The 22,114-nt window shown below is 38.6% G+C and overlaps 1 protein-coding gene across 1 annotated transcript in view; it reads right to left on the bottom strand.

Moving 5' to 3' along the window:
- sppl3 (signal peptide peptidase 3) overlaps window positions 1-17,283 on the bottom strand; it is a 31,355-nt gene extending 14,072 nt beyond the window's left edge. The window contains exon 1 of the mRNA XM_078271379.1: window positions 16,770-17,283. Within this exon, the coding sequence (XP_078127505.1) occupies window positions 16,770-16,795 (26 nt within the window). The 5' untranslated portion in view covers window positions 16,796-17,283. The remainder of the gene's footprint in view (window positions 1-16,769) is intronic.
- Window positions 17,284-22,114: the final 4,831 nt, after the last annotated feature.

The raw sequence follows: 22,114 nt of genomic DNA on the forward strand, positions 1-22,114 counted from the left end.
TTGAATTGTATAACTGTGGAAAATTGCGCAGGTATAGCTTGTTCTTTGAATAAGGGTGGTTTTCCAACTACTTTGTAATCAATTCAGACGTACAAACCATTAGTTGGAAATCATGGTTACACAGTTCTCAGATTTTTTTTATACCACCATGCTGTGGGAAAAATGGTATGCCAACTGTAATTTTAGTCAATAATTTCAGATGCTGCACTTTGACAATCTCACATCCTCTTTGAATGCCTGCAGGCACATTTCCCACTCCAAAGCACACAGCTAAAATACTTCGACAAACAAAATTAACGTGCGTGTGTGTTAGGGCTGAACGATTAATCGTTTTCAAATCTAAATCGTGATTTAAAAGAATGCGATTAGCTAATCATGAAGACCGCGATATTTAGTTGAATGTTTGGTTTAACCTTTTTATTATTGTATTTACGGTTATTTCATAAGATATATTACATATCACAGATTCAATGTCCCATGCTTATTAGAAGAAAAACACTTATTGCTGACAATTCAAATCTATGTTCTCATCCTTGCATAATAATAGAGCAGTTATGATGGTGTCTCGTGTTATAATGCTCATGTTTAATCTGTTACACAGTGAATATTGAACTTTAACTAAACTTAAAAAATAATAATAAAAAAACATAATCGCAATATCTGGCAGAAAAATAAAATATGTTTCCCCAAAACGTTCAGCTCTAGTGTGTGTGTGAAGAAAATGTTTTTTCAGGAATTGAGATTAGACAGTACTGTATTAGCAAGTGTTAACTAACCAAGCTTTTAATCCATTTTATGCAATGGCCAACTGACCTGTGCATTGTGTATATAAGGGGAACTGGGTCGGCCCAGTTTAATTAAAGTGTTAGACTATTATCACGGTCGTCAAAATAAGATGAGAACAATTTTAAATTATTTTCAGTGACCATCGACGAGAACATTGTGTTTAAAATATATTTTTAAATCGCCACACAACACGCCGATACTGCACGCTACACGAAAAGGCTGCTGCTTTGCACAGAGCCAAACATATTCTGTCCCACTGAGATCAGTGGGCTTCATAATTACACACAAGAAAGCAACAAAGAAAGGAAAGTGAAACAATGTGATAGCAACATTAGAATTGCACATTTTGCATTAAAAAAAGAACTGGGGAAAAACAAGCTATTGATTATGGAAATCAATAAGGCAAATGTGATCCATAAAGTTTTTGGCATATTAGAAACAGTTTACAAAGGAAAAGGGTGTCTCTGTTCACAACAACAGTATGGTCTTCTAAATTTTAATTAGGCCTATTGATGTAATTTGGTAGCATATGACTCACCCAGAGTTTGAAAAATAAGTAGTCTAATTTTTTCTTCGATTTTTTTTATTTTTTATTTTTTTATAAAATCAAACAATATAAAGCAGTATGCATTAGTTGTATGGTACATCACATTGAATGCAACATATCTAATGAAAAACTATCAAGATCCTGTTGATACAAAATACAGACCATGCTATTCATGTAAGACATTCCTGCAAGATCAGTCTTCTCTATACTATCTAGTATTGCAAACAAACATTACAAAATACAGCATACCAGTCTGTAGTAATCTGTAGACCTTACTGAAATTACTCAAGTAACACAGCAAAAAAAAAAAAAACAACAACAATCTAAATACCTCTTGACCTACATTCTCCCCTGGTAATCTGTACATGTTATTGTGTTTTGTGAAACAGACTAGACTAAATAAACAGGAAGTGATGAAGGACATCATAATGCAAGTCCTCGGCTAAGGGTCACTGTTAAAAATGGTATCCATACACTTTATATTGAAGATGGTGGCATTTTAGTCCTTGTGAATGAATGTGTCTTAAACACTTTGCTTATCCAGCTCATCTCTAAGCTTGCTAATCAGTCAAACAAACAGATTTTCTGGAATCTAAGAAACAAGAGGTTGTAAAATTAAAACAACCTCAACTAATCCTAAAATTTCAGGTTTTTTAGACAAATGTGTAATCAGGCTTCTAGTTTGCAGACTGACGCTGCGTCTAAGCATCAAATTGTACCCATATCAATGATCTGGGGCTTTGACTGAGCGTAGACTTAATATGCAACCTTATAATGCAGGCCTTTTTCTGGGGCCAAGACAAGGCTGGCATTGTGAAGTTGCTGCCTTCAGTTGAGGTACAGATTTGACCCCAATCCTGACCTGTCCATCTCCTGTCAAACCCTCTGGCCAAGGATGAGGAATGCGGGCCAGAGTTAACAGAAAACTAAGAACAGTGACCCCATATAATGTCATCATCATCTTAGTCTGCATTTTAGCTCCCCCAAATGTTACCAGTGCCTTAAAAGGCACCAATGCATCCAACACTGACATCTATTAGACTAGCTGTCAGCATATCCATTGGTCTGACTTATCAGCTCTACTCAACTAAGTGAAGACACTGATATTGTTTTACACTGTGGTATTAAAACAATCATGGGCAGGGTCTAAAATTGTCCCTATTTTGCTACTTAAAGCACTACATTTAGCCTGCGCCATTTTATTTGACAACTGCGTCGGTCTTAAACTAGCAAAGACACTTGCGTCGGGCTTTGCGCTGTGCTGCGCAGGGTGCAAGATAGGGCCCCTTCAGTGGAAGCTACTTTCCCCCCTTACGTGCAACCTATTTGTGAAAAAGACCATCGCTTTGAGCAGACTGGATTGGCTGTAGTGATACAGTCTCTCTCTCCCCCTGTCATTAGTAGCTTGCTCTACCTGGACTAGCAACGTATCGGCATGCAGTAAGGTCATGCGCCTCGCCTTGGACACAGCGGTCTCGAACAAGAGAGAAAAGGCGTTAACGTGGAACACTATCACACTTTCCTTTCTCCCCTCATTGGACTAAGTTTGTCGACACTACTGTGTGCGTGCATCAATAAGTAAGTCTGATGTCCTGTAGGTACGGGACGATGTTATGTAGGATTTATGAATGTACGTTAGCAACAGTAGGCTAATTCACGCGGGTGCTATTTTACGTGTGAGCTAATATTGCGCATCTGTGAATGTAGTTTAATCTCAGTAATGATGGTATATTAGGTCTTACTATCACTCTGTTAAAGGCAAACGTTCCACTGTGCTGTTGTTACGCAGATCACGCAGATCTGATTGAGTCTAGACTTTACAGCACCGTAGTTAAGTGAAAGTGGGTCAAGTTATAATTTACTGCCCCTACCAGCAAGGCCGCAGCATAGCCATGTAATACTGTCTATTTACAGAGGGCATTTAAATGTATGTCTGATCGTTTCTATGTTAACTGTTAGCCCATAGTAGTAGAAAAAAATATTTATGTAAACATATATAGTAAAATAAAAAGTAATTACGCATGTTTGTCACGGAAGTAAAGGCTGGACTACAATAGAGCTGTTTGGAGCAGTTTGTGAACAGTGTTTTCTGTTGGAGAAGGTAAGTGCCTTTGGGGTGACTTTGGGCTTTTTTCACTTTGTAAACCTATAACGTGCACAAAAGAGATATATAACAATAAAGGAAAGGGCAAAAGCCAAAAAGCAGAAATATGAGCACTTTAAGAGAATACTGGAAAATATTGCATTGAGTGGAAGAGCTAATGTTGATTAACATTTGTAGCTTGGGCCGGTAATGTCGTGATTGATAGTCATGATGCAGAGAAGACGGATTGTTTAAGTGTACTTCAAGGTCTGCTGATTATGGTACTTAATCATTTATTATTAGACAGTATGCAGTACACACATTGAATGTGTAGTATGCAGTACGTCAGTATTTCAAACACCCATAGTGTCCAAGGAAAGTACACTACATTTGCTAACAATCCCATAATGCAATGCGTCACATTTTATTAATACAAAATTACATTTGTGTCACACCGCAAGTTAGACTGCTATATCGGCATATTATATTTATATATATATATATATGAATATGTTGCCCGACAAGAAATTGCAGTAGATAAATGCCAAATATGTTTGAGGTAGTTACTAAATAGTCATAAATTGCATAGTTTGTATTCCATACAGCTGTTTATTTTTGTAAAATGTCACGCTGCGTACAAACACCCCCCCCCCCCCAATAATTTAAGGGATCCTTATCAGATATTTTAAACTCTCATATCTGCATCAGCCTCAAGAATTCAGTATCTATTGGGCGATGTTCGTAAAAGCGTACTTGAATTTAGTGCTCACTATAGAGTAAATTATTATAGTTTATTATATTGAGACAAATCTTTAAGACAAAGAGACAAAGCTACAGAGGATGCAAAGTGGCAGAGGGGATGTCTTAACAGTCGTGATGACAGATGCTCCACACTCAATCCTTACGTGGTTATAGTGAAGCAACAAAATGGTTTTCCTCTGCAACATACTGTATCATGCAGGCTGCCTCATGACTATTGCAGGTGAAATTCACAAAATATTTACATTATTATAAACCACATAGAAAACCCCTGGGGTCTCATTTATAAACGTGGCGTACGCACAAAACAGGGCTGAAAATGTGCGTACACCACTTCCTACGCAAAGGTTGTGATTTATAAAAAAACAAACTTGACGGGAGAATGTGCGGTGCTCCACGCAAACTCTGACCCATGCGTACGCACATGTTGGAGACAAAATAGGAATTGGCGACACAGATGGTGAGGTGGTAAACTGAAGTCAGACTGCAGAAGTAAATGGGAATAAAGATTACTCGTAATATTTTCAAGTATTGATGCCTCACGCACATTTTTTCAATCCATATCATGAAGATTAAATCCAGCAGTGTTATTTGCGCTTGTACTGAGTGATAATTGTTCCATAAACACCTCCAACTCAAATCTTAAATAAAAAAAATGTTCTTAATGTTTAATCAGCACGGTCTCGCAGTCACATTGTCTGCAACGGAGTGCAGGAGGATGAGATGGCCCGACTCCATGGAATACAGGATAGCATCAAATACCAAGCATTAGATAACGGCAGAACACAGTGTAAATAACTAAATATCTGTCTTTAATACTGAGCATATATCATCAAATGTCAAAGTCTGAAAATACAGCAGTTAAGCTCTCGCGCAATCTTTACCCTTAATGTCCTCTTTATCGGTCGGAACTTTAATACCTTTTGTGACAAAACCTGCATGAAGAAAAGTGTGTTTGCCTATTAGACTTTCTTTCGTCTTCAGATTGTATCTCGGGGTGGGGGATACCACTAGTTGATGCTGTGTTGGCAAGGTGTTAACCACAAATTGTTGTAAACATAAACAATGCGGTGACCCCGTGCGTAATGCTGCATGATGGCACTGCTGGCCCTGCAGGAGGACTACGCTAATGGAAGAATCAGGAGAAAAAGAGACTTCAGGGACCATGACGATGACTGGCTAATATGCCGATTTAGATTCCCTAAAGCTGAGCTCTTGGATCTATGTACTGAATTGGGTCCAGTAGAGAGGGCAACGCGCTGGAACCGTGCCATCCCGGTCCATATACAGGTCCTCGCCACTCTGGGGGAAACCGGCTGTTTCCAGAGGGAAATGTCAGACAGCTAAGTGTTTTTTTTAATAAATATTAAATATAATCTTCAACTTTATCACTAAGGCTTGTTTGGATATAATATATAGTTCTGTTAAATCTTATCATATAGGTATATCGAAGCTGTCCCAGAGTTCCGTAATGCCTGCCGTTTTGGACGTATTATTAATATATGTAGTTATAGATCAGGTTTCCATACACAGAACAGGCCAAAATTATGATTCAATTTGCAGCAATTCCTGAACGTCTGAAAAGTTTTTTGCTTTTTCTCCGCCAGTCATCATGATTCGGTGTAACAACTACCAGTGTCATTCATACACTGATCAGCATTCACGAGGTGCTTTGCATTGACTATGGTTAAAAATGGGCGTGTACGGGGCAGATAAGAGGCTGAGCCACCAATTATATTCACTCAGTAGAATAGGAATGAATACAGGGTGACTAGAAGGAGAGTTGTAACATGTAGTTCACTGTGGAAACAGGACACCGGGACAATACTGCATCACGTAGCTTTGCCCCAGTCTTGGTTGTCCAATAAAGGCCTCTACTTAATGACTAAAAAACACACTCAGCAGGAATCATCTTTACAGATTCGTCACATTACAAAGTGGCTGGTGTACCTGACCCTACATGTAGGTCATAAGAAACGTCAAACAATATAGCCGATCCAAATACGAGTTTCTTTTTTGTAGGTTTAATTCAAATGTCTTGCCAACAGTTTGGCCTCAAGCGTTAAGAAAGTGATTAAGAAACTGACCTTGTTTTCCTACAAACAAGATACTAATGATGTCATTGCCTCACTGTCAACACAGCGAGCAGATAGACAGCTAGTTTAATCTACCACAGATCTAATTCATATTCTAGCATCAAACTGGTTCGTCTGAATTCTGGGCACAGAAGCCTGTAGAACATGGGTGAGATAGATGAATGGAACATTTAAAAACAAAATACAATCCCGGACTGTTGAGGGCTGGATGGCAGCCCAAAGTGCCATAAGACGTCCTTGTTCACTGACAGACTAGGTTTTCAATAACACAATTCCAATACCGTCCTCCATCAAGCCAGTTGCATGCATGACTTGACCACTAAGGGCCAGGTCACCAGGCCACAATGAAGACTTTTATGCTGCCTGTGTGAGGCGTGAATATTTAAAATAATATCTCACTCAGTTCTCACCAGATATACAAATGGGGATAGAATACACAAACTGAATTATTGTGAGCCATGAGCATATATATTAACTTTCGCATGTGCTGTAACACTCCAGCTTACAGTAGCCACTGGGTGGAGTTGCCATTGGAGCGCCAATTGGGAATTAACATACATCAGCCTCCACTTTCTCATCCAATTACAGATGAAATGGGTTACATCATTCAAGAACAAGAATGTCATCTGTGATCAAAAGTGACTATTTTGCCTCCAGGAAAATAAGTAGACCTCCCCCGAATTGCTGCTCTGGTATGCGTGTACACCCTTCAGTGGCATTTGTTCTTTGTATAGATGTGTTAATAAGGTCTCAACATACAAATTGACAGAAATCATTGACTTTAGAGGGCATGTGAGGTCCTGGGTTTGGTTAGTCAGCTTGGAGGCAAAAGGGTGCCCTGCAGAATGATGAGTTTTAGAAAATGTTAGGGAAAAGAGAGATCTAGCCATATTTGCTGCTGGTCACAGATATCAAGACTGAGGTCCAGATTTAATCATTTTGTTTATCTTCTCAGAGCACATGTATACAATAAGTAAAAGTGTCAGGCTCAGAATTTAAGATGCATTAGACCCCTGCATCTCCAAATTAAAACTATTTAGGCTTTGGAATTCTGAAGGCTCATCTAAAGTGGTGCTTTTGTTCCAAGACACAAGCAACAGGTGCTTCAGTAATCTGTCAGATGTGTGCTCTTAGCTGAGAACACAGCAGCATAATTGTGTCTACATAGCTGAGCATACTGTATAACAGAAGATCTAAAAAGGGACAGTGCTTGCTGTCATTTATCTTCTTCGGTGTACCACAGCTCTTCATCACAAAAAGACTACAAAATCCTTTACACTTGACATTCCTGCAGAAGTCAACATTTTCAACATTACCTACTTTGTGAGTTGTGCAAATGTTTGAGTAGTCAGTGTCTTGAAAGGTCGTGCTTGAATTAGATTGTACCGTGGATAGTTTTATTATTAGGATTAGATTTTAATAACCATGTTTCCTGAGGAAGGATTTTTCTTAAATTCATTAACAAAAAGGCAAAAGGGAAAGAGAAAAAGATTCTTTTGGACTACTACTTAGCGTATGTTGCCAAAATGGACCTGCAGCCATCATCTCATTCATTTTTATTGCATGATAACATCTTCATATTATTTATAATTATAGTAATATTAAAAAGGGATTATTTAAGATTACATTTTGACAAAACTTTATAAAATCAATGTGATCATACTTTCTGGAGAATAGCCTGCTCTAATCTCAGAAAAACAGATTGTGGACGACACCATGTTATCAGGATGTGGTCTGAGGTAATGACAGTGACGACTAGGGGTGTGACGAGACACGAAGCTCAGGAGACGAGACGATACACGAGACTGGGTTCGCGACAAAATAGTCTCACATTCAATCAAATGAAAAACTTTGAAAGGTTTTTGCCAGAAACTCAAATGGCTTCTCTCTAGTGTAACTAACCTCTTCAGACCTAATACCAGTACATGAAATTCAGTGCCGGTACCCAACAGTAACTTCTTTCCGGTACTTTCCCTCGGTTACAAAAAAAACATGTATTTCAGTTGTAAAAATAATTCCAAACCTATTTATAATTTACATAAAACATTTAGTTATTTATTTAGAACATTTTACGCACCGCACAAAATAAAACACCTCCCTCTCCCCTCCCAAACATGTCCCTACAACCTATTAAATCAAATAATTATTCATTTCTTACACTGCACTGTAACTTGTATTCTTGTATTTGTAATATTCTATTTTAGCCTGTTTTGTTTTCATGTTTTATGCAGGAGCGTTTCTAGGACTTGAGGAGGTTCAGGGCTTAGCCCAGACCCATTTAAATAAACTGAAGGCAATGAAAAACAGCAATTGGCCCAGCTTGTTAATAGCCAGTGTATATTCATTTTAGCTGGCCAGTTTGTAGATGTTAGTTAGATGGCACCAATATTTGGTCTAATCATAACTGGTCTGGCAACCCAAAGGCCAAGGTTTTGTTTCCAGATCTGTGTGGCGACTTATGATGCGGGGGGTCTGGGGTCCTCCCCCAGAAGATTTTGAACATTAAACACATCCTGCATTCAGGTCAATTTTTATGCACATATTTCTACCTTTTTCTGAACCAATTTATGCTGGAAATATCTTCATGTAAATAGAAACATTGGGGACAATTCAAATTGTAAAAAAAACATAATGGAATATATTGCAATAAGGCTCTTAGGCATTCTGTATTGCTTTCATCTATTTATTCTCCTTTGGCTCGACTTTTCTAATTATATCTGAGTCAGCACACATGTAGCCTAGGCATCATTTACTCCTCCGTCCTCTTTTGCGTCTTTTGTTGGGGAAGTAACCTTTAATGTGCATATGACAATTATTCACCTCAATGATACATTAATTAATTTTAATGAATTAATAAACCCCTGGACTGTAATATTTCAAATGTGTTTGAGCAAGATTTCTGCTCATGTTCAAAACTTTGTGCACATTCAAAATATAACTCATCCCATCTGTGTTCTCTGCGATTTGGAGGAGTACTTAAAAAAAACTTATGTTGTCCTTTTCTTTCACCTTATCAAAACGTATTCACTCCCTTAAGGAGCTAGATTCCCCTTTACACCTTGTAGCATGTAACAACCAGAAACACCAGCACATTAGATTCATCCCCAAAACATGTAGGCTAAGGTTAATAAGGTTAAGGTTAATAGAGCTGAGTCCTTAGTTGCAATTTCCAAGTTGAACCACTTCTCACACCACTTTAACCTGAATGTAGCCTAATGGTAGAGCGCTTCTTGGCTTCAGCTTGAAAAGTTGCGCTTTCAACACAGTCTAATCACCGTTGCTTGAAGTCGCTATGGCGACAACACGTCATGGGCTTTGCTTATCTGATCTGCTGGCTCTTCGATGAGTCGATACCGTGAGCAGGCGAGTTCTCACTGTTCATGGTGATTTTGGTAGTCTTGACTTCTCACAGCGAGACGCGATCAGGCACATTGAGGGAGAGACCGACGGACGGACAGAGAGAGACACACACACACTTTCCCCCACTCAGAGAGAGAGCGAGAGAGAATCGCTTTGTGAGCGGAGAAATAAGCGTCCGGTATGAATGGCCAGGCGATCAGGCACGTATCTATGCCCTTCCGGTGTGTTTTCACTGTTAATACAGTAACAACCCCTTGCTACGCCCTGGGCGGGGCTGGCATCCAGGCTACCGGTTTCATATTTGTCAGTCAACTATTCAAAATAAATTCGGGGCTACACTCAAAACATTCGGGGCTGAAGCCCCGGCAAAAATCGGCTGACGCCGCCCCTGCTTTTATGTGAAGCACGTTAAAATTGCCTTGTTGCTGAAATGTGCTATAGAAATAAAGTTGCCTTGCCCTACAACCTCAGCCTGTCAGTCTCCCACCAGGGCATATAAACACTGTTGTGCCCGTCTGTCTCGGAAGTGTAACCTTAACTGCACCGCAATCTCGCCATTAATTTATATCGCAGCAAACGCTGTCTGTGTGAAGTTTTGAAAACTGTAACCATACTTGCGACCGCTTTACCGGCATTGCCATGACTCGCTGTGACTTAAACAAGCTGGCGAGACGACGTAGTCTCGCTTTGTCTGCACCGCACCTCTGCGTGTGGGTCAGAACTGAGCCCGGCTCTCTGTCAAACACGCAGAGGGGAGGACAGAGAAGCTCGCGCTTACATGTACCGAAATTTGGCACCGCTTGATTTAAGGTGAATCGGTCCTTGGAGGTTCGACGTCATTCTGCACTTGTGTAATGATCGAGAGACAACTTTTTACCTCGACGAGAAAAAATACTCACCTTTTAATATCGCGACATATTAAATTGTGATGTCACACCTCTAGTAACAACTAATGGCAGGCAGCGACTACGATCAACCAATTACCAGTCAAACAAGTCAACTACATTTGTGCCTCAAGGCTTTCCTGTGATATCACGTTCATGAGAAATGGGACAGACGTGAAGTCAATGTGACCTTGACCTTTAACCTCCAAAATCAAATCAGTTCATCCTTCAGTCCAAGTGGAAGTCTGTGCCAAATTTGAAAAAAAAAGTATCTCCAGGGGGTCCTGACATATTACATTCTCAAGAATGGGACAGACGGACAATCCAAAAACATAATGGCTTCGGCCACGGCTTTCACTGACGTGGAGGTATAAAAAAAAAAACACTAGAAAAAAGAAATCTAAACCTCCCTCTCTCTACTACAGGGCTGATTTCGTATTGGGACTGCAGAAAAAGAACATCTATTGTTGTTGATGGAAAATATATTGACACATTAGCTAATAACCTCTGCCTGTGTCCATAAGCTAAAAAGGTAATTTTACCAGTACAGAAGACTGTTGAAAACATACCGTAAAACACAACAACCTCACACCACACTTGAAAGAACCATGATAAGCTTCTAAAAACATTTTGCAAGGCAGGAAAACAAGCTGCAGTGGTGAGTTTAGCAGATGGCTGCACAAGTATCGTAACATGCTTGGGTTTTGCTTGATACTGAAAAATAGGGATCACACTGAACAAAAGATTTTCTCCACACGTGGACAGCAATGGTTACGAATCAATTCTCAGATACTCACTTATCATGTAGAAAATAATATTGCTGGTTACGGCTTCTTTATAACTATCGTCCGCCAACAAAAACCTGCGGTACGTGTGGGAAACACTGCAAATATTGCCAAGCAGAATTTCAGAATTTTAGTTTGATTGATGTGGTTGCTGCTGTGTTCACATAAGGAGATTACACCTGACGGTGTGGGCAGAGTGGTTTAACTATACTACCTTTTTCCCTTTGGTTTGCAAGAGCTCGGTCATGAAGCAAGGTGATGCCTTTGTTTACCCATGTATTACAAAGTGTTGTCTGCTACTTTACCAACAAATGTGAACACATCCATGCAGGGTTCAAAATTAATGTTTATGTCCACCAGCAAAATGGCTAGCGAATGGTCATATTTTAACAGCCACTCCATTTTTTTTTTTGGGCTGGTGAGTGAAGCAAATCTACTAGCCACTTGCATAATTTACCAGCATTTGGCTGGTGGATAGTGCTCATTTTGAACCCTGTGACCATGTTTTCCGAAACCCAATGTAGTTGAACTAGAGCTGCAAAGATTAATCGATTAGTTGTCAACTATTAAATTAATTACCAGCTATTTTGATAAATTATTTGATTTGAGTAAATGTTAAGAAAGAAAAGTTAAACTTCTCTGATTCCAGATTCTTAAATGTGAATATTTTCTAGTTTCTTCACTCTATTACAGTAAACTAAATATCTTTCAGCTGTAGACAAAACAAGACATTTGAGGATGTCATCTTGGGCTGAAGGAAACACTGACATTTTTCATCATTTGACATTTGACCAAATTACTAATCGAAAAAATAAGCCCCAAGTTAAACGGAACCGCATTACATCGAACCTTTGATTGTTGACTTGGCTGTAATGCTTACCATCTCCCTCCCTCTCCACATCAGAAAAGTCCTGTCTTTCTAATTCATAATCTCAAACTTACTGGGACATGTATTATATGCACTTACCACATAATCACACTCTTACAACCAGCCCTGAAGATAATATAGACCGGACCCTTTGGCTGTCCAACAAAGCGTTCAACTGAGATGCTAAACCAAAGCAAAGGCACATCAAAATTGGGCAAAAACAATGGCTACAGCAAAAGTTAGGAATAAAATGTACACAGAATACAGGCCAATATTTCATTATGTCTATACTGGGTCTCCCCGTGGTAGCAAATAAAAATAATGGCAAAACAGAATGGTTCATTATTAAGATAATTACTTATTTCACTCCTAATTTGCAGATTAAACGTTTTCACGAGGGCACCAACAAGTGCAGTGACTGATCAATGTTTCCCAGATACAAATACAATTGACATTTGCCTTGATGAAGAAGTAAAATAAACACTATACGAGAACTGCATAGGTCTGCTCTTACATGTCTGTGTGACTGTATATTACTGTGTGCATTTCAGGGAGCACCACTTTCAATTTCACCTAAAAAGTGATGGTTGAAAAGATCTGACTTACACAGCATGCATTTGCCAAGGTGCAAAACTGAAAATGAAGAAACAAGAAAAAAACCCATTAACACATAGATGTACGAGTGTAATGTAACATAGCCACCTACCGAAGGTTAGGGCTCAAGCAAGCTGCAAAGCTACCTGCGGCTGTGAAGGCTGTTGAAAGTGGCATCAAACTACAACTTTCCAGCTTTCAAACAAGACACCTTCAAAACTGTACATCAGCCAGTTGGTCACCACAAGGGTAAATAGGGCTTGCTGTGGTTTACTTATTAGCAGTTTTTCCAAGCAGTAATCTGTAGCTATAAAACTAATTGTGCAAACAGAACGTGCAAATACTGCCAAGCACAGCATCCAAACCAAATGTCTGTACAATATCATTAGAGGTCTTTGTCTTCTAACACCGCCATACTATGCCACTAATACAATAAATTATAGTATGCCTGTGGTTGCTTAATGTAATGGTTTTAATATCAAAATGCATAATTGTTTTTTTAGATGCTCATAAAGCATAACATTGACTTGTAATGTGAGAGGTATGTCACAATTCTGTGGTTGTTTAAATGTCTGCTTTCAAGGTAATGGGAGCAAGGGGATGCTTTGAATGGCTCAAGATGTTATATGATGATGGTTAAGTATAACCTGCCGCGCCAGATGGTTTGTTACACGGAACCATCTGAGAATCGGTCATTGTTAACCGTTTGGAAAAGGGCAGGCAAAAAATACCTGGCAGGTGATTGGATGTCTAGTCCACCATTGTTGTTTTGAACGAACTGTCGCGGCATCACACACCACACATAAACCACGCCCGTCGCTGCCAGTAGTTCCTAACAGGATGCTAATTGTTTTGATGAGCTGGCAGATCAGACACAAACGCATTACTTGAAGCACGACATGATGAATTTGTGTGCGATATTTGATCCTGTGATGATTGCGTGATCTTGCGATATTGCAAGAATCCAGCTGCCATGCAAGGTAAAGTAACAAAGACAGACAAAACTGGCAAAAGTAACGCTTCGAAATGACCATCCTCCGCTGCTGAGGATAGCTTGATTTGTGATACTGGATAAGCCTGATTTAAAACTTCTACATTTAAAAGAGTAACATTTTGCAGAGGATTTTCTGCGACTTAAGTTACTTTATTATAATTTTACCACATTGGCTGTCTTTGACCCCTAACCCCCCTATTTGTTAAGCGACCTTGGGTACCATGAAAGGCGCTATATAAGTCCAAGTTATTATTATTATTATTAATAAAAAGGAAATGTGACTTACCAATTTGGTTGCAAAGCAAAACAATATTCTAGCCTGAACATACAAGCTTTAGTATTGTTTAAGCTTCCACTATTCTGCCACCTTCACTCATTATTCATCTCTGAAGTTCTTCAGTGAAATGTAAGCCATTTCTACAATAGATGGTCACTGTCCTTAATGTTTTTCTGCTTAGCTTTCATATTAACACAAGCAACTGTACATTCAGGCCCCATTTAGATGGGATGGTTTTGAAGGAAAATACCAACATTTTAATTTTATTGATCTTAATATAACATCTGTGTGCCCCATACAGAAAATGGTCCAAAACATGTTTAGTCTAACAGACTGGAAGCAAAAACATGTATACAAGACAATACTGAAGCTGCTGGAAAGTGAATTTCTCTCTTTTTTGGTGGTAAGGGCTAGTTATTTCCCTTTGCCTTTCCCTTTGTGCTAAGCTTGGCTTAACAAGTCTAAATATTGTGTATTTTAGACACCATTTCTGTATTGCATTAACGTGCGATTGGTCTCTGGATACGCTATCTGGACGAGGTAAAAGCATGATATCATCAGGTTTAAATGCATGCGGAACACATTGTGTTGAGTGTGCAATCAGATCAACCTGAACACATCTGGAGGTGCCATGTGATCGGATTTCAGCCAGGTGAATGCAATCCATACAGTGTCACATTCTTAAGAAAGAAATCCACTCAGCAAGCTCATCCAACTCTGCCTCATTTTGCTATATGTATATAGAGATCCGAATCACAATACATGCAGAATGGAAAAAACCCTTATTAATATCAAGTGTAAATGCTAAGGCCTATGGATTGGATGCAATTATCCAGATAATGTATCCCGATACAGATCACATGTGCAGGTGTAAATGGGGCCTTAGATTGCATTTTTAAGTGTTTGTGTCTTTGTTTTCTGATCATTAGAAAATGCTGTGACAATCCATAGCTAAAAAAGCTAAAGAAGCACTCCATGCAAAACCTAAAACATCAAATCAATATTAGGCTAAATCAACTCTGTTTTGGGCAGAGCCATAGCCCTTTAGTTTGTTTTACTCAATCCTGAACAAACAAAAACCTTTAAATAGGATTTTTATCATTGGTTAATGGCAATAAACTAATTCACTAGTTTCATTCTCCACATTGCATTTAAAACAATATTTTAGACAATACACTGAGTCTCTGAAAAAGTAAAACCTCCAAAATAAACATTATCCCAACCCAATAGATTTTCTAAAACAATGTCACTTCGCATTCCCTGCAGTACTGCTGCTTCCTATGCTAAATATTGATAGTAAAAATGGATGTCACACCAGTTCCCCGCTAACCTTACAGAATCCAGGTCAAACATAAAGAGAAAAACAACAAACTCCTGTATCAATATGCAAGACAAATTAGATAAACAGTTAATAAATGTGAATTATGCGTTAATAAGAAGTCTTGTAAGCAACATCCCTAATTGTGCAGCTTTATGACATGAGGTTTATGAAAACCTCAATGACACAAAGCCATTATAAAATTTGTCAAAGTAAAAAAGTCATGGTGTTCACAAAAATTCAAATTGCAGAAAAGCTTTAGTTAACTGATAAAAGTCATACAATTGATATGAAAAGACTATAAAGACATGACATTTCCAGAAAATAATCACAACAAATTATGACATTAAATGAGAGTTAGACAAACCCATAAGATCAAAACACAGCATTTCTGTGGACCTCTACCATTCAATAAACCTCTGCTGTTGAGCTACTGGTTTGGAGTCCATACATAAGATGCTGCTCTAAAAACGATCACTAAAACATTCAACCCGTGTTGTTAGGATCAAACAAGCGTAACTAAGTCTACATCAATTAGCTAGGCCTCAACGAAGTCAGATCATATTCATGCATGGGGACAACGCATTTCAGAAATTACTTAATCTATGTCTGGCATCCCTTAATCTATTCCTTACCAAGTACTACAACTAAACTATAACGTTAACCTGGCTTTAAATGTGTAGCCTATACCTCGCAATTATGCACATATATCTTTTGACAATCTGTCGTGTGTCACAATCATGGATGTATTATATATTAAGGTCACAATGCCAAGCTCACCCTGAAACTGGCATTTTGTGATATGACTGCGATGCCAGTTAGCTAGCTTAACGTTAGCTCTACGGCAGAACCTTTGTTATTGTGTGCAGCGGGTCGACGACTAGCTAATGCTAGCTATCTAATCAGCTAACACTAATTTGTTGACACAGTTTACGTTCAATAATCTGCTTGACACTGACATGCAACGTTATGCTGCTTGTGCAAAATTACAAATTTCAGAAAGCAAGTGCTGATAATGTGAGCTAACGAGTCATTCACCAAGTCGCTAACCCAAATGAGCTTATCAAGCAGTTAGCTAGGCAGCTAGCTCTTTAGCACTCGCTCACAAAAGCACCATTGGAATTGACCGAACCTGGATAGCGTTAGCATAGCGTCAGCTGGTGGAGCTGATTAGCCGCTGCTGCTTCAAGTTAGCTGTTAGCAGTATTAAAAAATTGGATTAGTGACATGTTGCTCTAACGACGCTGTTAAAATGTATCTGAAGGCGTATGTGTGAAGAACCAAGTATTTTCGTAAATTGTCAGAAATACAATTCATTGGTTTAGTGACCTAGCTAGCTATATCAATCAGGCTTAGCAGCAGCAACTAACGTTAGCTAGCTACTACTAATCGGCAGCGCGATGCCTGTGCGCACTCACCAAGATGAGTAGCCCTGCTCCGCCATATCGCCGAATACAGTGGGTTCCGCGACTGTGGCTAACACAGATTCAGGTCCTGGTGACAACCCGATGGGACCTCGGAGAGGGTGTCGCTTTTCCTTCACAATCCAACGTCCTACCAGTTACTTTAAGGTGACAACATGATGATACATCCCGGCGGCAGCTAGTAGTCACTAGCTGAATATCTTGCAACTGAAATGGGAATGATGGTTTGCTATCGTGAAGGTGGACAAGACAAAGCACCCAGAGAAAAAAAAACACTGATGTTATTTTCGTCAGTTTCGCTAATGTCCTGCTGTCACCCCAGCCGAGAAGGCTCGGTCTCCAACGATGCTACACCCACTGTACATCCATATTCAGCATGATGTTTCCTGAAAAATTCAGATATTCTTCAAGTCTGCACCCCTAGCTGTTATGGAAGACGCTCAGCGTTGCTTTCTATGGCGAGTCACGGGGACGCGCAAAATCGCCCTGCTGTAGAGCTTCACAAGTAGGACGTGCACTGAAAATGCTTGCAATGGTTTCCCTTCAGCATTGCAGCCTATCATATACACCTACAACTAAAGCCGTGAGCATTACGTCGATTACAAAATGTAATTTATGGTTATGAATATTGAATTCATTGCCGAATAATTTAATATAATCGCGAAACATGATTTTTAATTACGGACAAAATACTGAAAACAATACCTCTCGGTATTAGACTCATTTAAATAACTATTAAGATGGGTAACAAAAACATTTTGTGAACAAATGACCAGTGATTACGAACGTTTATACAAATAACAACTGGTATAAAGTGCATTGTGCATGTGCTTTAGGTCTTTCCATATTGTTTGCAATGAAAGACTCGCCCAGGGGCCTCTCTCCCATATATGGTTAACAGAATTATCTGTAACAGCTTATTTTAAATCAGTTTAATGCTTCAGGGTCTAGAGGCCCCTGGTCAAAAGACATAGGCCTACACTAGGCTGTAATATACAAAAATACACAGACCAACACAACTAGCCTATTTATAAAACAGTATGATGTATTGCAATAACACAATACATTTAAATATATTGAAAATATGTCAGGCCTTACAATTTTTCTTTTTTTTGGGGGGGGGGGGGTTTGATGGACAAATACATGTTGTAGCGCCCCCTTAGGCTGATCAATGTAATTTAAAAAATGCTGGATCCAATGACTATCATTCCCCAGTTTGGTGGAAATCAAAATTGTATCATTCAGGATTTTGCAGATGATGAATAGAAAGGTAAACAAGTATTGCATTAGTCAAAGTAGAGCCCTCATTAGTAGTCACAATTTGCTATGGTTGCAGAAATTGCAAGAATGAGCAACAATTTCTCTTTCCAGATCTTGAGAGGGTCCTCTAATAAATGTTAGCAAACCTGTAAGAGGGGCTTTGTTCCTGCAGATTTTATGCCCCCTAGTTTCCCCCCAGTTTCCCTTGTACTTGTAAAGCTTTCGCAGGGTGGTTGAGCTTTTCAGTGAGAGCTCTTATGATTGAAAATATGATTGCATCTACATATACCCAAAAAGCCTCAGTGAAAGGGCAGGTCCTTATTGTTGCCATATTGTACATGTCTGAAATAAATCCCTCATAGTATTACTCCAAAATAGATTATCATTCCCCTCCATGAAACTTTGATCAGCACGGCCTGAGATTTTGTGTGTAAACTAACAAGATGATTCCCCACTTATGCCAATTGGACTAATGCCCCACTAGCACCACGAGAGGCTGCAATATACAGCCCTTGATATAAAGGTGTTGGATGGAACAAACAACATACCATTTTTATTACCCACGCTAGTGATGGCAACGTCAGTCAGTCAGTTTTAACTTTGGTCTAAACTAATATATCTCAACAGCCACTGGATGGATTGCCATTAAATTATGTACAGACATTTATGGTCTCCAGAGGATGAAGTCTCCAGAGGATGAAGTCTCCTGACTTCGCTGATCCCCTGATGTTTCCTCTAGTGCCACCGTGAGGTTGACATTGTGGGCTTGTCTGCCCATCAGATTTCTTGTGTTCAAGTAGAATTGTTAATGAGATAGAGAACAAATCAAGTTCACAAAATAAAAATTAGGATTCATTCTCTGGGGACCGTTAATATCTACAGCCATTTTCATGAAATTAATCTGTTCTTGAGCTACATTGTCATGGTTGGTCAGGAGGACATTTTGACATAAATTTGGCATGGGGGTATTGAATCACAATCGCCACATTGATATGCAAATTAGGCGTTAACTAATTAATATGCGCTAATATGCATTAATTTGACAAGGTACTGCAGGTGAACAGGATTAACAAAATAACTCAAATATATTAGCACAGAACTTCCCCAGTTAATGAGTTAAGAGTCTTTCCCCCTTAAATGTTAGGTTTAAATATGTACATTCATTTAGAAGAAATCTACAGATGCAGCCTAAAACAAATACCATCTAATTATGTATTTTGGAAGTTTTATTTCCATTAGAGTAAAAGAAGACATAAAAGCAAAAGAGACCAAAATCTCTAAATTGACCACAACATGTAAAAACTGTCTTGCATAAAACCGTAACTTCATCATTTTGATCGTAGGCTCCTCATCTAATAATAACCGTGTTTTTTTCCCTGTAAAATTAACAAAATTGCAGCAACATCTTTTATTCAGTTTTGTGTGAAGAATTTTGTTGAGATTTTTCAAAAAGTGTTATTTATTCCAATGACCCCAAAATAAAAAAAAATTATTTATTGCCATTTGTAAAATAAACAAAACTATGTCCCTCTCCTTGGTGCAGTCACTTATTCTAAAGATATACTTGAAACTAGTAGTGTAGAAAACATGCACATTGTGGCAGAGTTTCCTTTGCTGTTTGTGATTAACCTGGTAAATACTAAAAAGTCTCTGTGTGAACTGATTATTTTGTTGAGTATTTATTAAGTTTATTAAACAATTGCGTAAGGTAAATAAGAAAAATTCGGAGTTGTGTTAATATATTTAATGTTTTGTTTACATTTTAAATAATTAATGATTTATTAACTATTAGGCCTTTTTTTTTCTTGAGCCAAAGGCCAAACAAATAAAAAGCCTGATTTCTATTGCCATGTGTTGTAGACACAGCTTACTGTAGGCTAAGTGTCTATTCTAATGCTGTTCAGTGACATTAATAAAACAATACAGACTCTTGCTTTGGCTGTAAAACCATCCATGTGAACCCATGAGAATGCTATAAATCATGTGTGATCATTTTCCTCTCATTGAAAGTCGACCATTACACAGCTGCAGGCACAACTTTGCAAAGCCTTTAATTTCCCGTCCTGATTAAGTCTGAATCACAAAGAAAAAGTGCAGGAAAGCCTTGTTTTTCCTTTCTACCATCTCCAGTGTTAAATATGTGTATTGATCTGAGGTAAGTTTTACACACTGATTCGAGCCCAGTGGAATAAATTATTGTGCTTGACAACAGAAAACTTTCTTATAAGGGCTTAGCTGATGCCAGACGAGTCAGTGTATTTCCTGTATAAAGATGGCATTAGGGTTTAGAAAGGGGTCAACAGGATTCCCTATTGCCAAAGAGTGTGGGGATTACCAAAGTCTGCAAAGAGCTGATGTTCTTAAAGATTATGTACAATCTGTTCTCAGCAACAGAACCCCGTATTCTTAAAAAAACAGGAGCAGCATTAACTAAAAGGCTTATTCAGTCAAGGGCAACTAAGGTTTTTCTGCAGCATCCTGCAATCAGCTACCGTGAGACAATACAAGTGCTAACTGAGTTTTATTTAGTGTCCATCACTCTGAGCCTAAAAACAATGCTCGATGGTGTTTTAAGCCCCCAACGTCGACTTCAAGGCAGCGCTGCGACCATCGACTACAAGGCACCTAACCTTAACCCTAACCCTAACCATTGCCTAATCCTAGTGCCTTCCAGGCAGCGCTGCCTGGAAGACGACGTTGGGGTCTTAAATACACCAAACACCAAAACCAAACAACAGCTAAATGTTCTGGGGGTTTGAAGAGGGGCGTTTATAACAACTACTTAATAAATGTAGTTAATACTAACTTAAGATATCACATGACCCCTAAATTATGTAATTTAGTGCACATGATAACCATGTTGTTTGATAAGTAGATCATCTAAGAAGAACACTGGTCTCTGTTGGATATATCTATTCTAAAAGTCTTTATTTACAGTCTGAGAAGTCACAACTTTACAAAGATGCCAGGAGGAAGAATTTATTGCGGCTGTGACCACAAAACCTAGCTGGATCCAAAAGCTGTTCATAGAAGCAGGAGTAGAAACTCAGAACAGGAAGCCACACATTTGAAATAACTGTCTGAACATCAGCGGTAGTCTGAAATAGCAACAAAAAGATTCTATTCTGGCTCCAACTGTACAAAGAAAAATAAGAGCAAGTATAAAGTTTGTTAATCAAGTCTTGATTGGTGACAGGATGTTTTGAACATAAGCTTCAAGTGGATGACATTCTGATTCTCATATTGATGCTACATAATGGCTACAGGTACTGTAGGTGTTAAAGTAATGTAAGTGTAAATATAAAAGGTGTAACACAATGTAGATAATAGTACATTATCTGACTTACTGTTAAGTGCACACAAAATTAGTACGGAGGTGTAGCCATCATTAAGTAACGAAATGTAGATAAGAATACATTATCTGACTTACTGTTAAGTGCACTCAAGATTAGATTATTAAGTAAATAAAAAAAAACTTAAACAATTCGGAAACTACATTTGACACAAATTACTGGGTCTTTCACTTTCAATTAGGTTTCCGTTGCACGTGCATTGAAATTCCTTAATTTGAGAATGAATTGATGGGGAGTTCTGTTAAAAATTCAAAACATGTCTTACTTCTTACATTTTTGTGCTTAAAACAAAGAAAAAGCTTCCAAATACAGTGTTCCTTTTTAACAGTGTAGCACAGTACAGTTTGGCCACTAGATGTCAGCCTTTCCTTTGAGAAAGGTGCATGGACGACATACACAGAAGGGCAAAGTCCTGCAAAGGCAGAGAGTTGTACAAGAAAAAGACTATTAACATTCTTCAACAGTTTTTTTCCGGGTATTTCTACAGGTACCACATCAGTTATTTTGATGCAGGTCTTGTTTGCAAAATGTACATGTATAGACCAAGATTATGAACACAGATATTATCACACAAAGAGTTTGCCCTCCATCGTCTTCAGTTGAGGAATGGAGCGCATTACACATGTACGATGTTGCACATTGTGTACACAGACTGGCACTGCTAAATGCTTCATTTCTGTATCTGATTTAAAGTAACATCTGAACTGGCTCAATGGAGAGACTGAG

This window comes from Sander vitreus, chromosome 16, assembly GCF_031162955.1.
Source record: "Sander vitreus isolate 19-12246 chromosome 16, sanVit1, whole genome shotgun sequence".
NCBI classification, from domain to species: domain Eukaryota; kingdom Metazoa; phylum Chordata; class Actinopteri; order Perciformes; family Percidae; genus Sander; species Sander vitreus.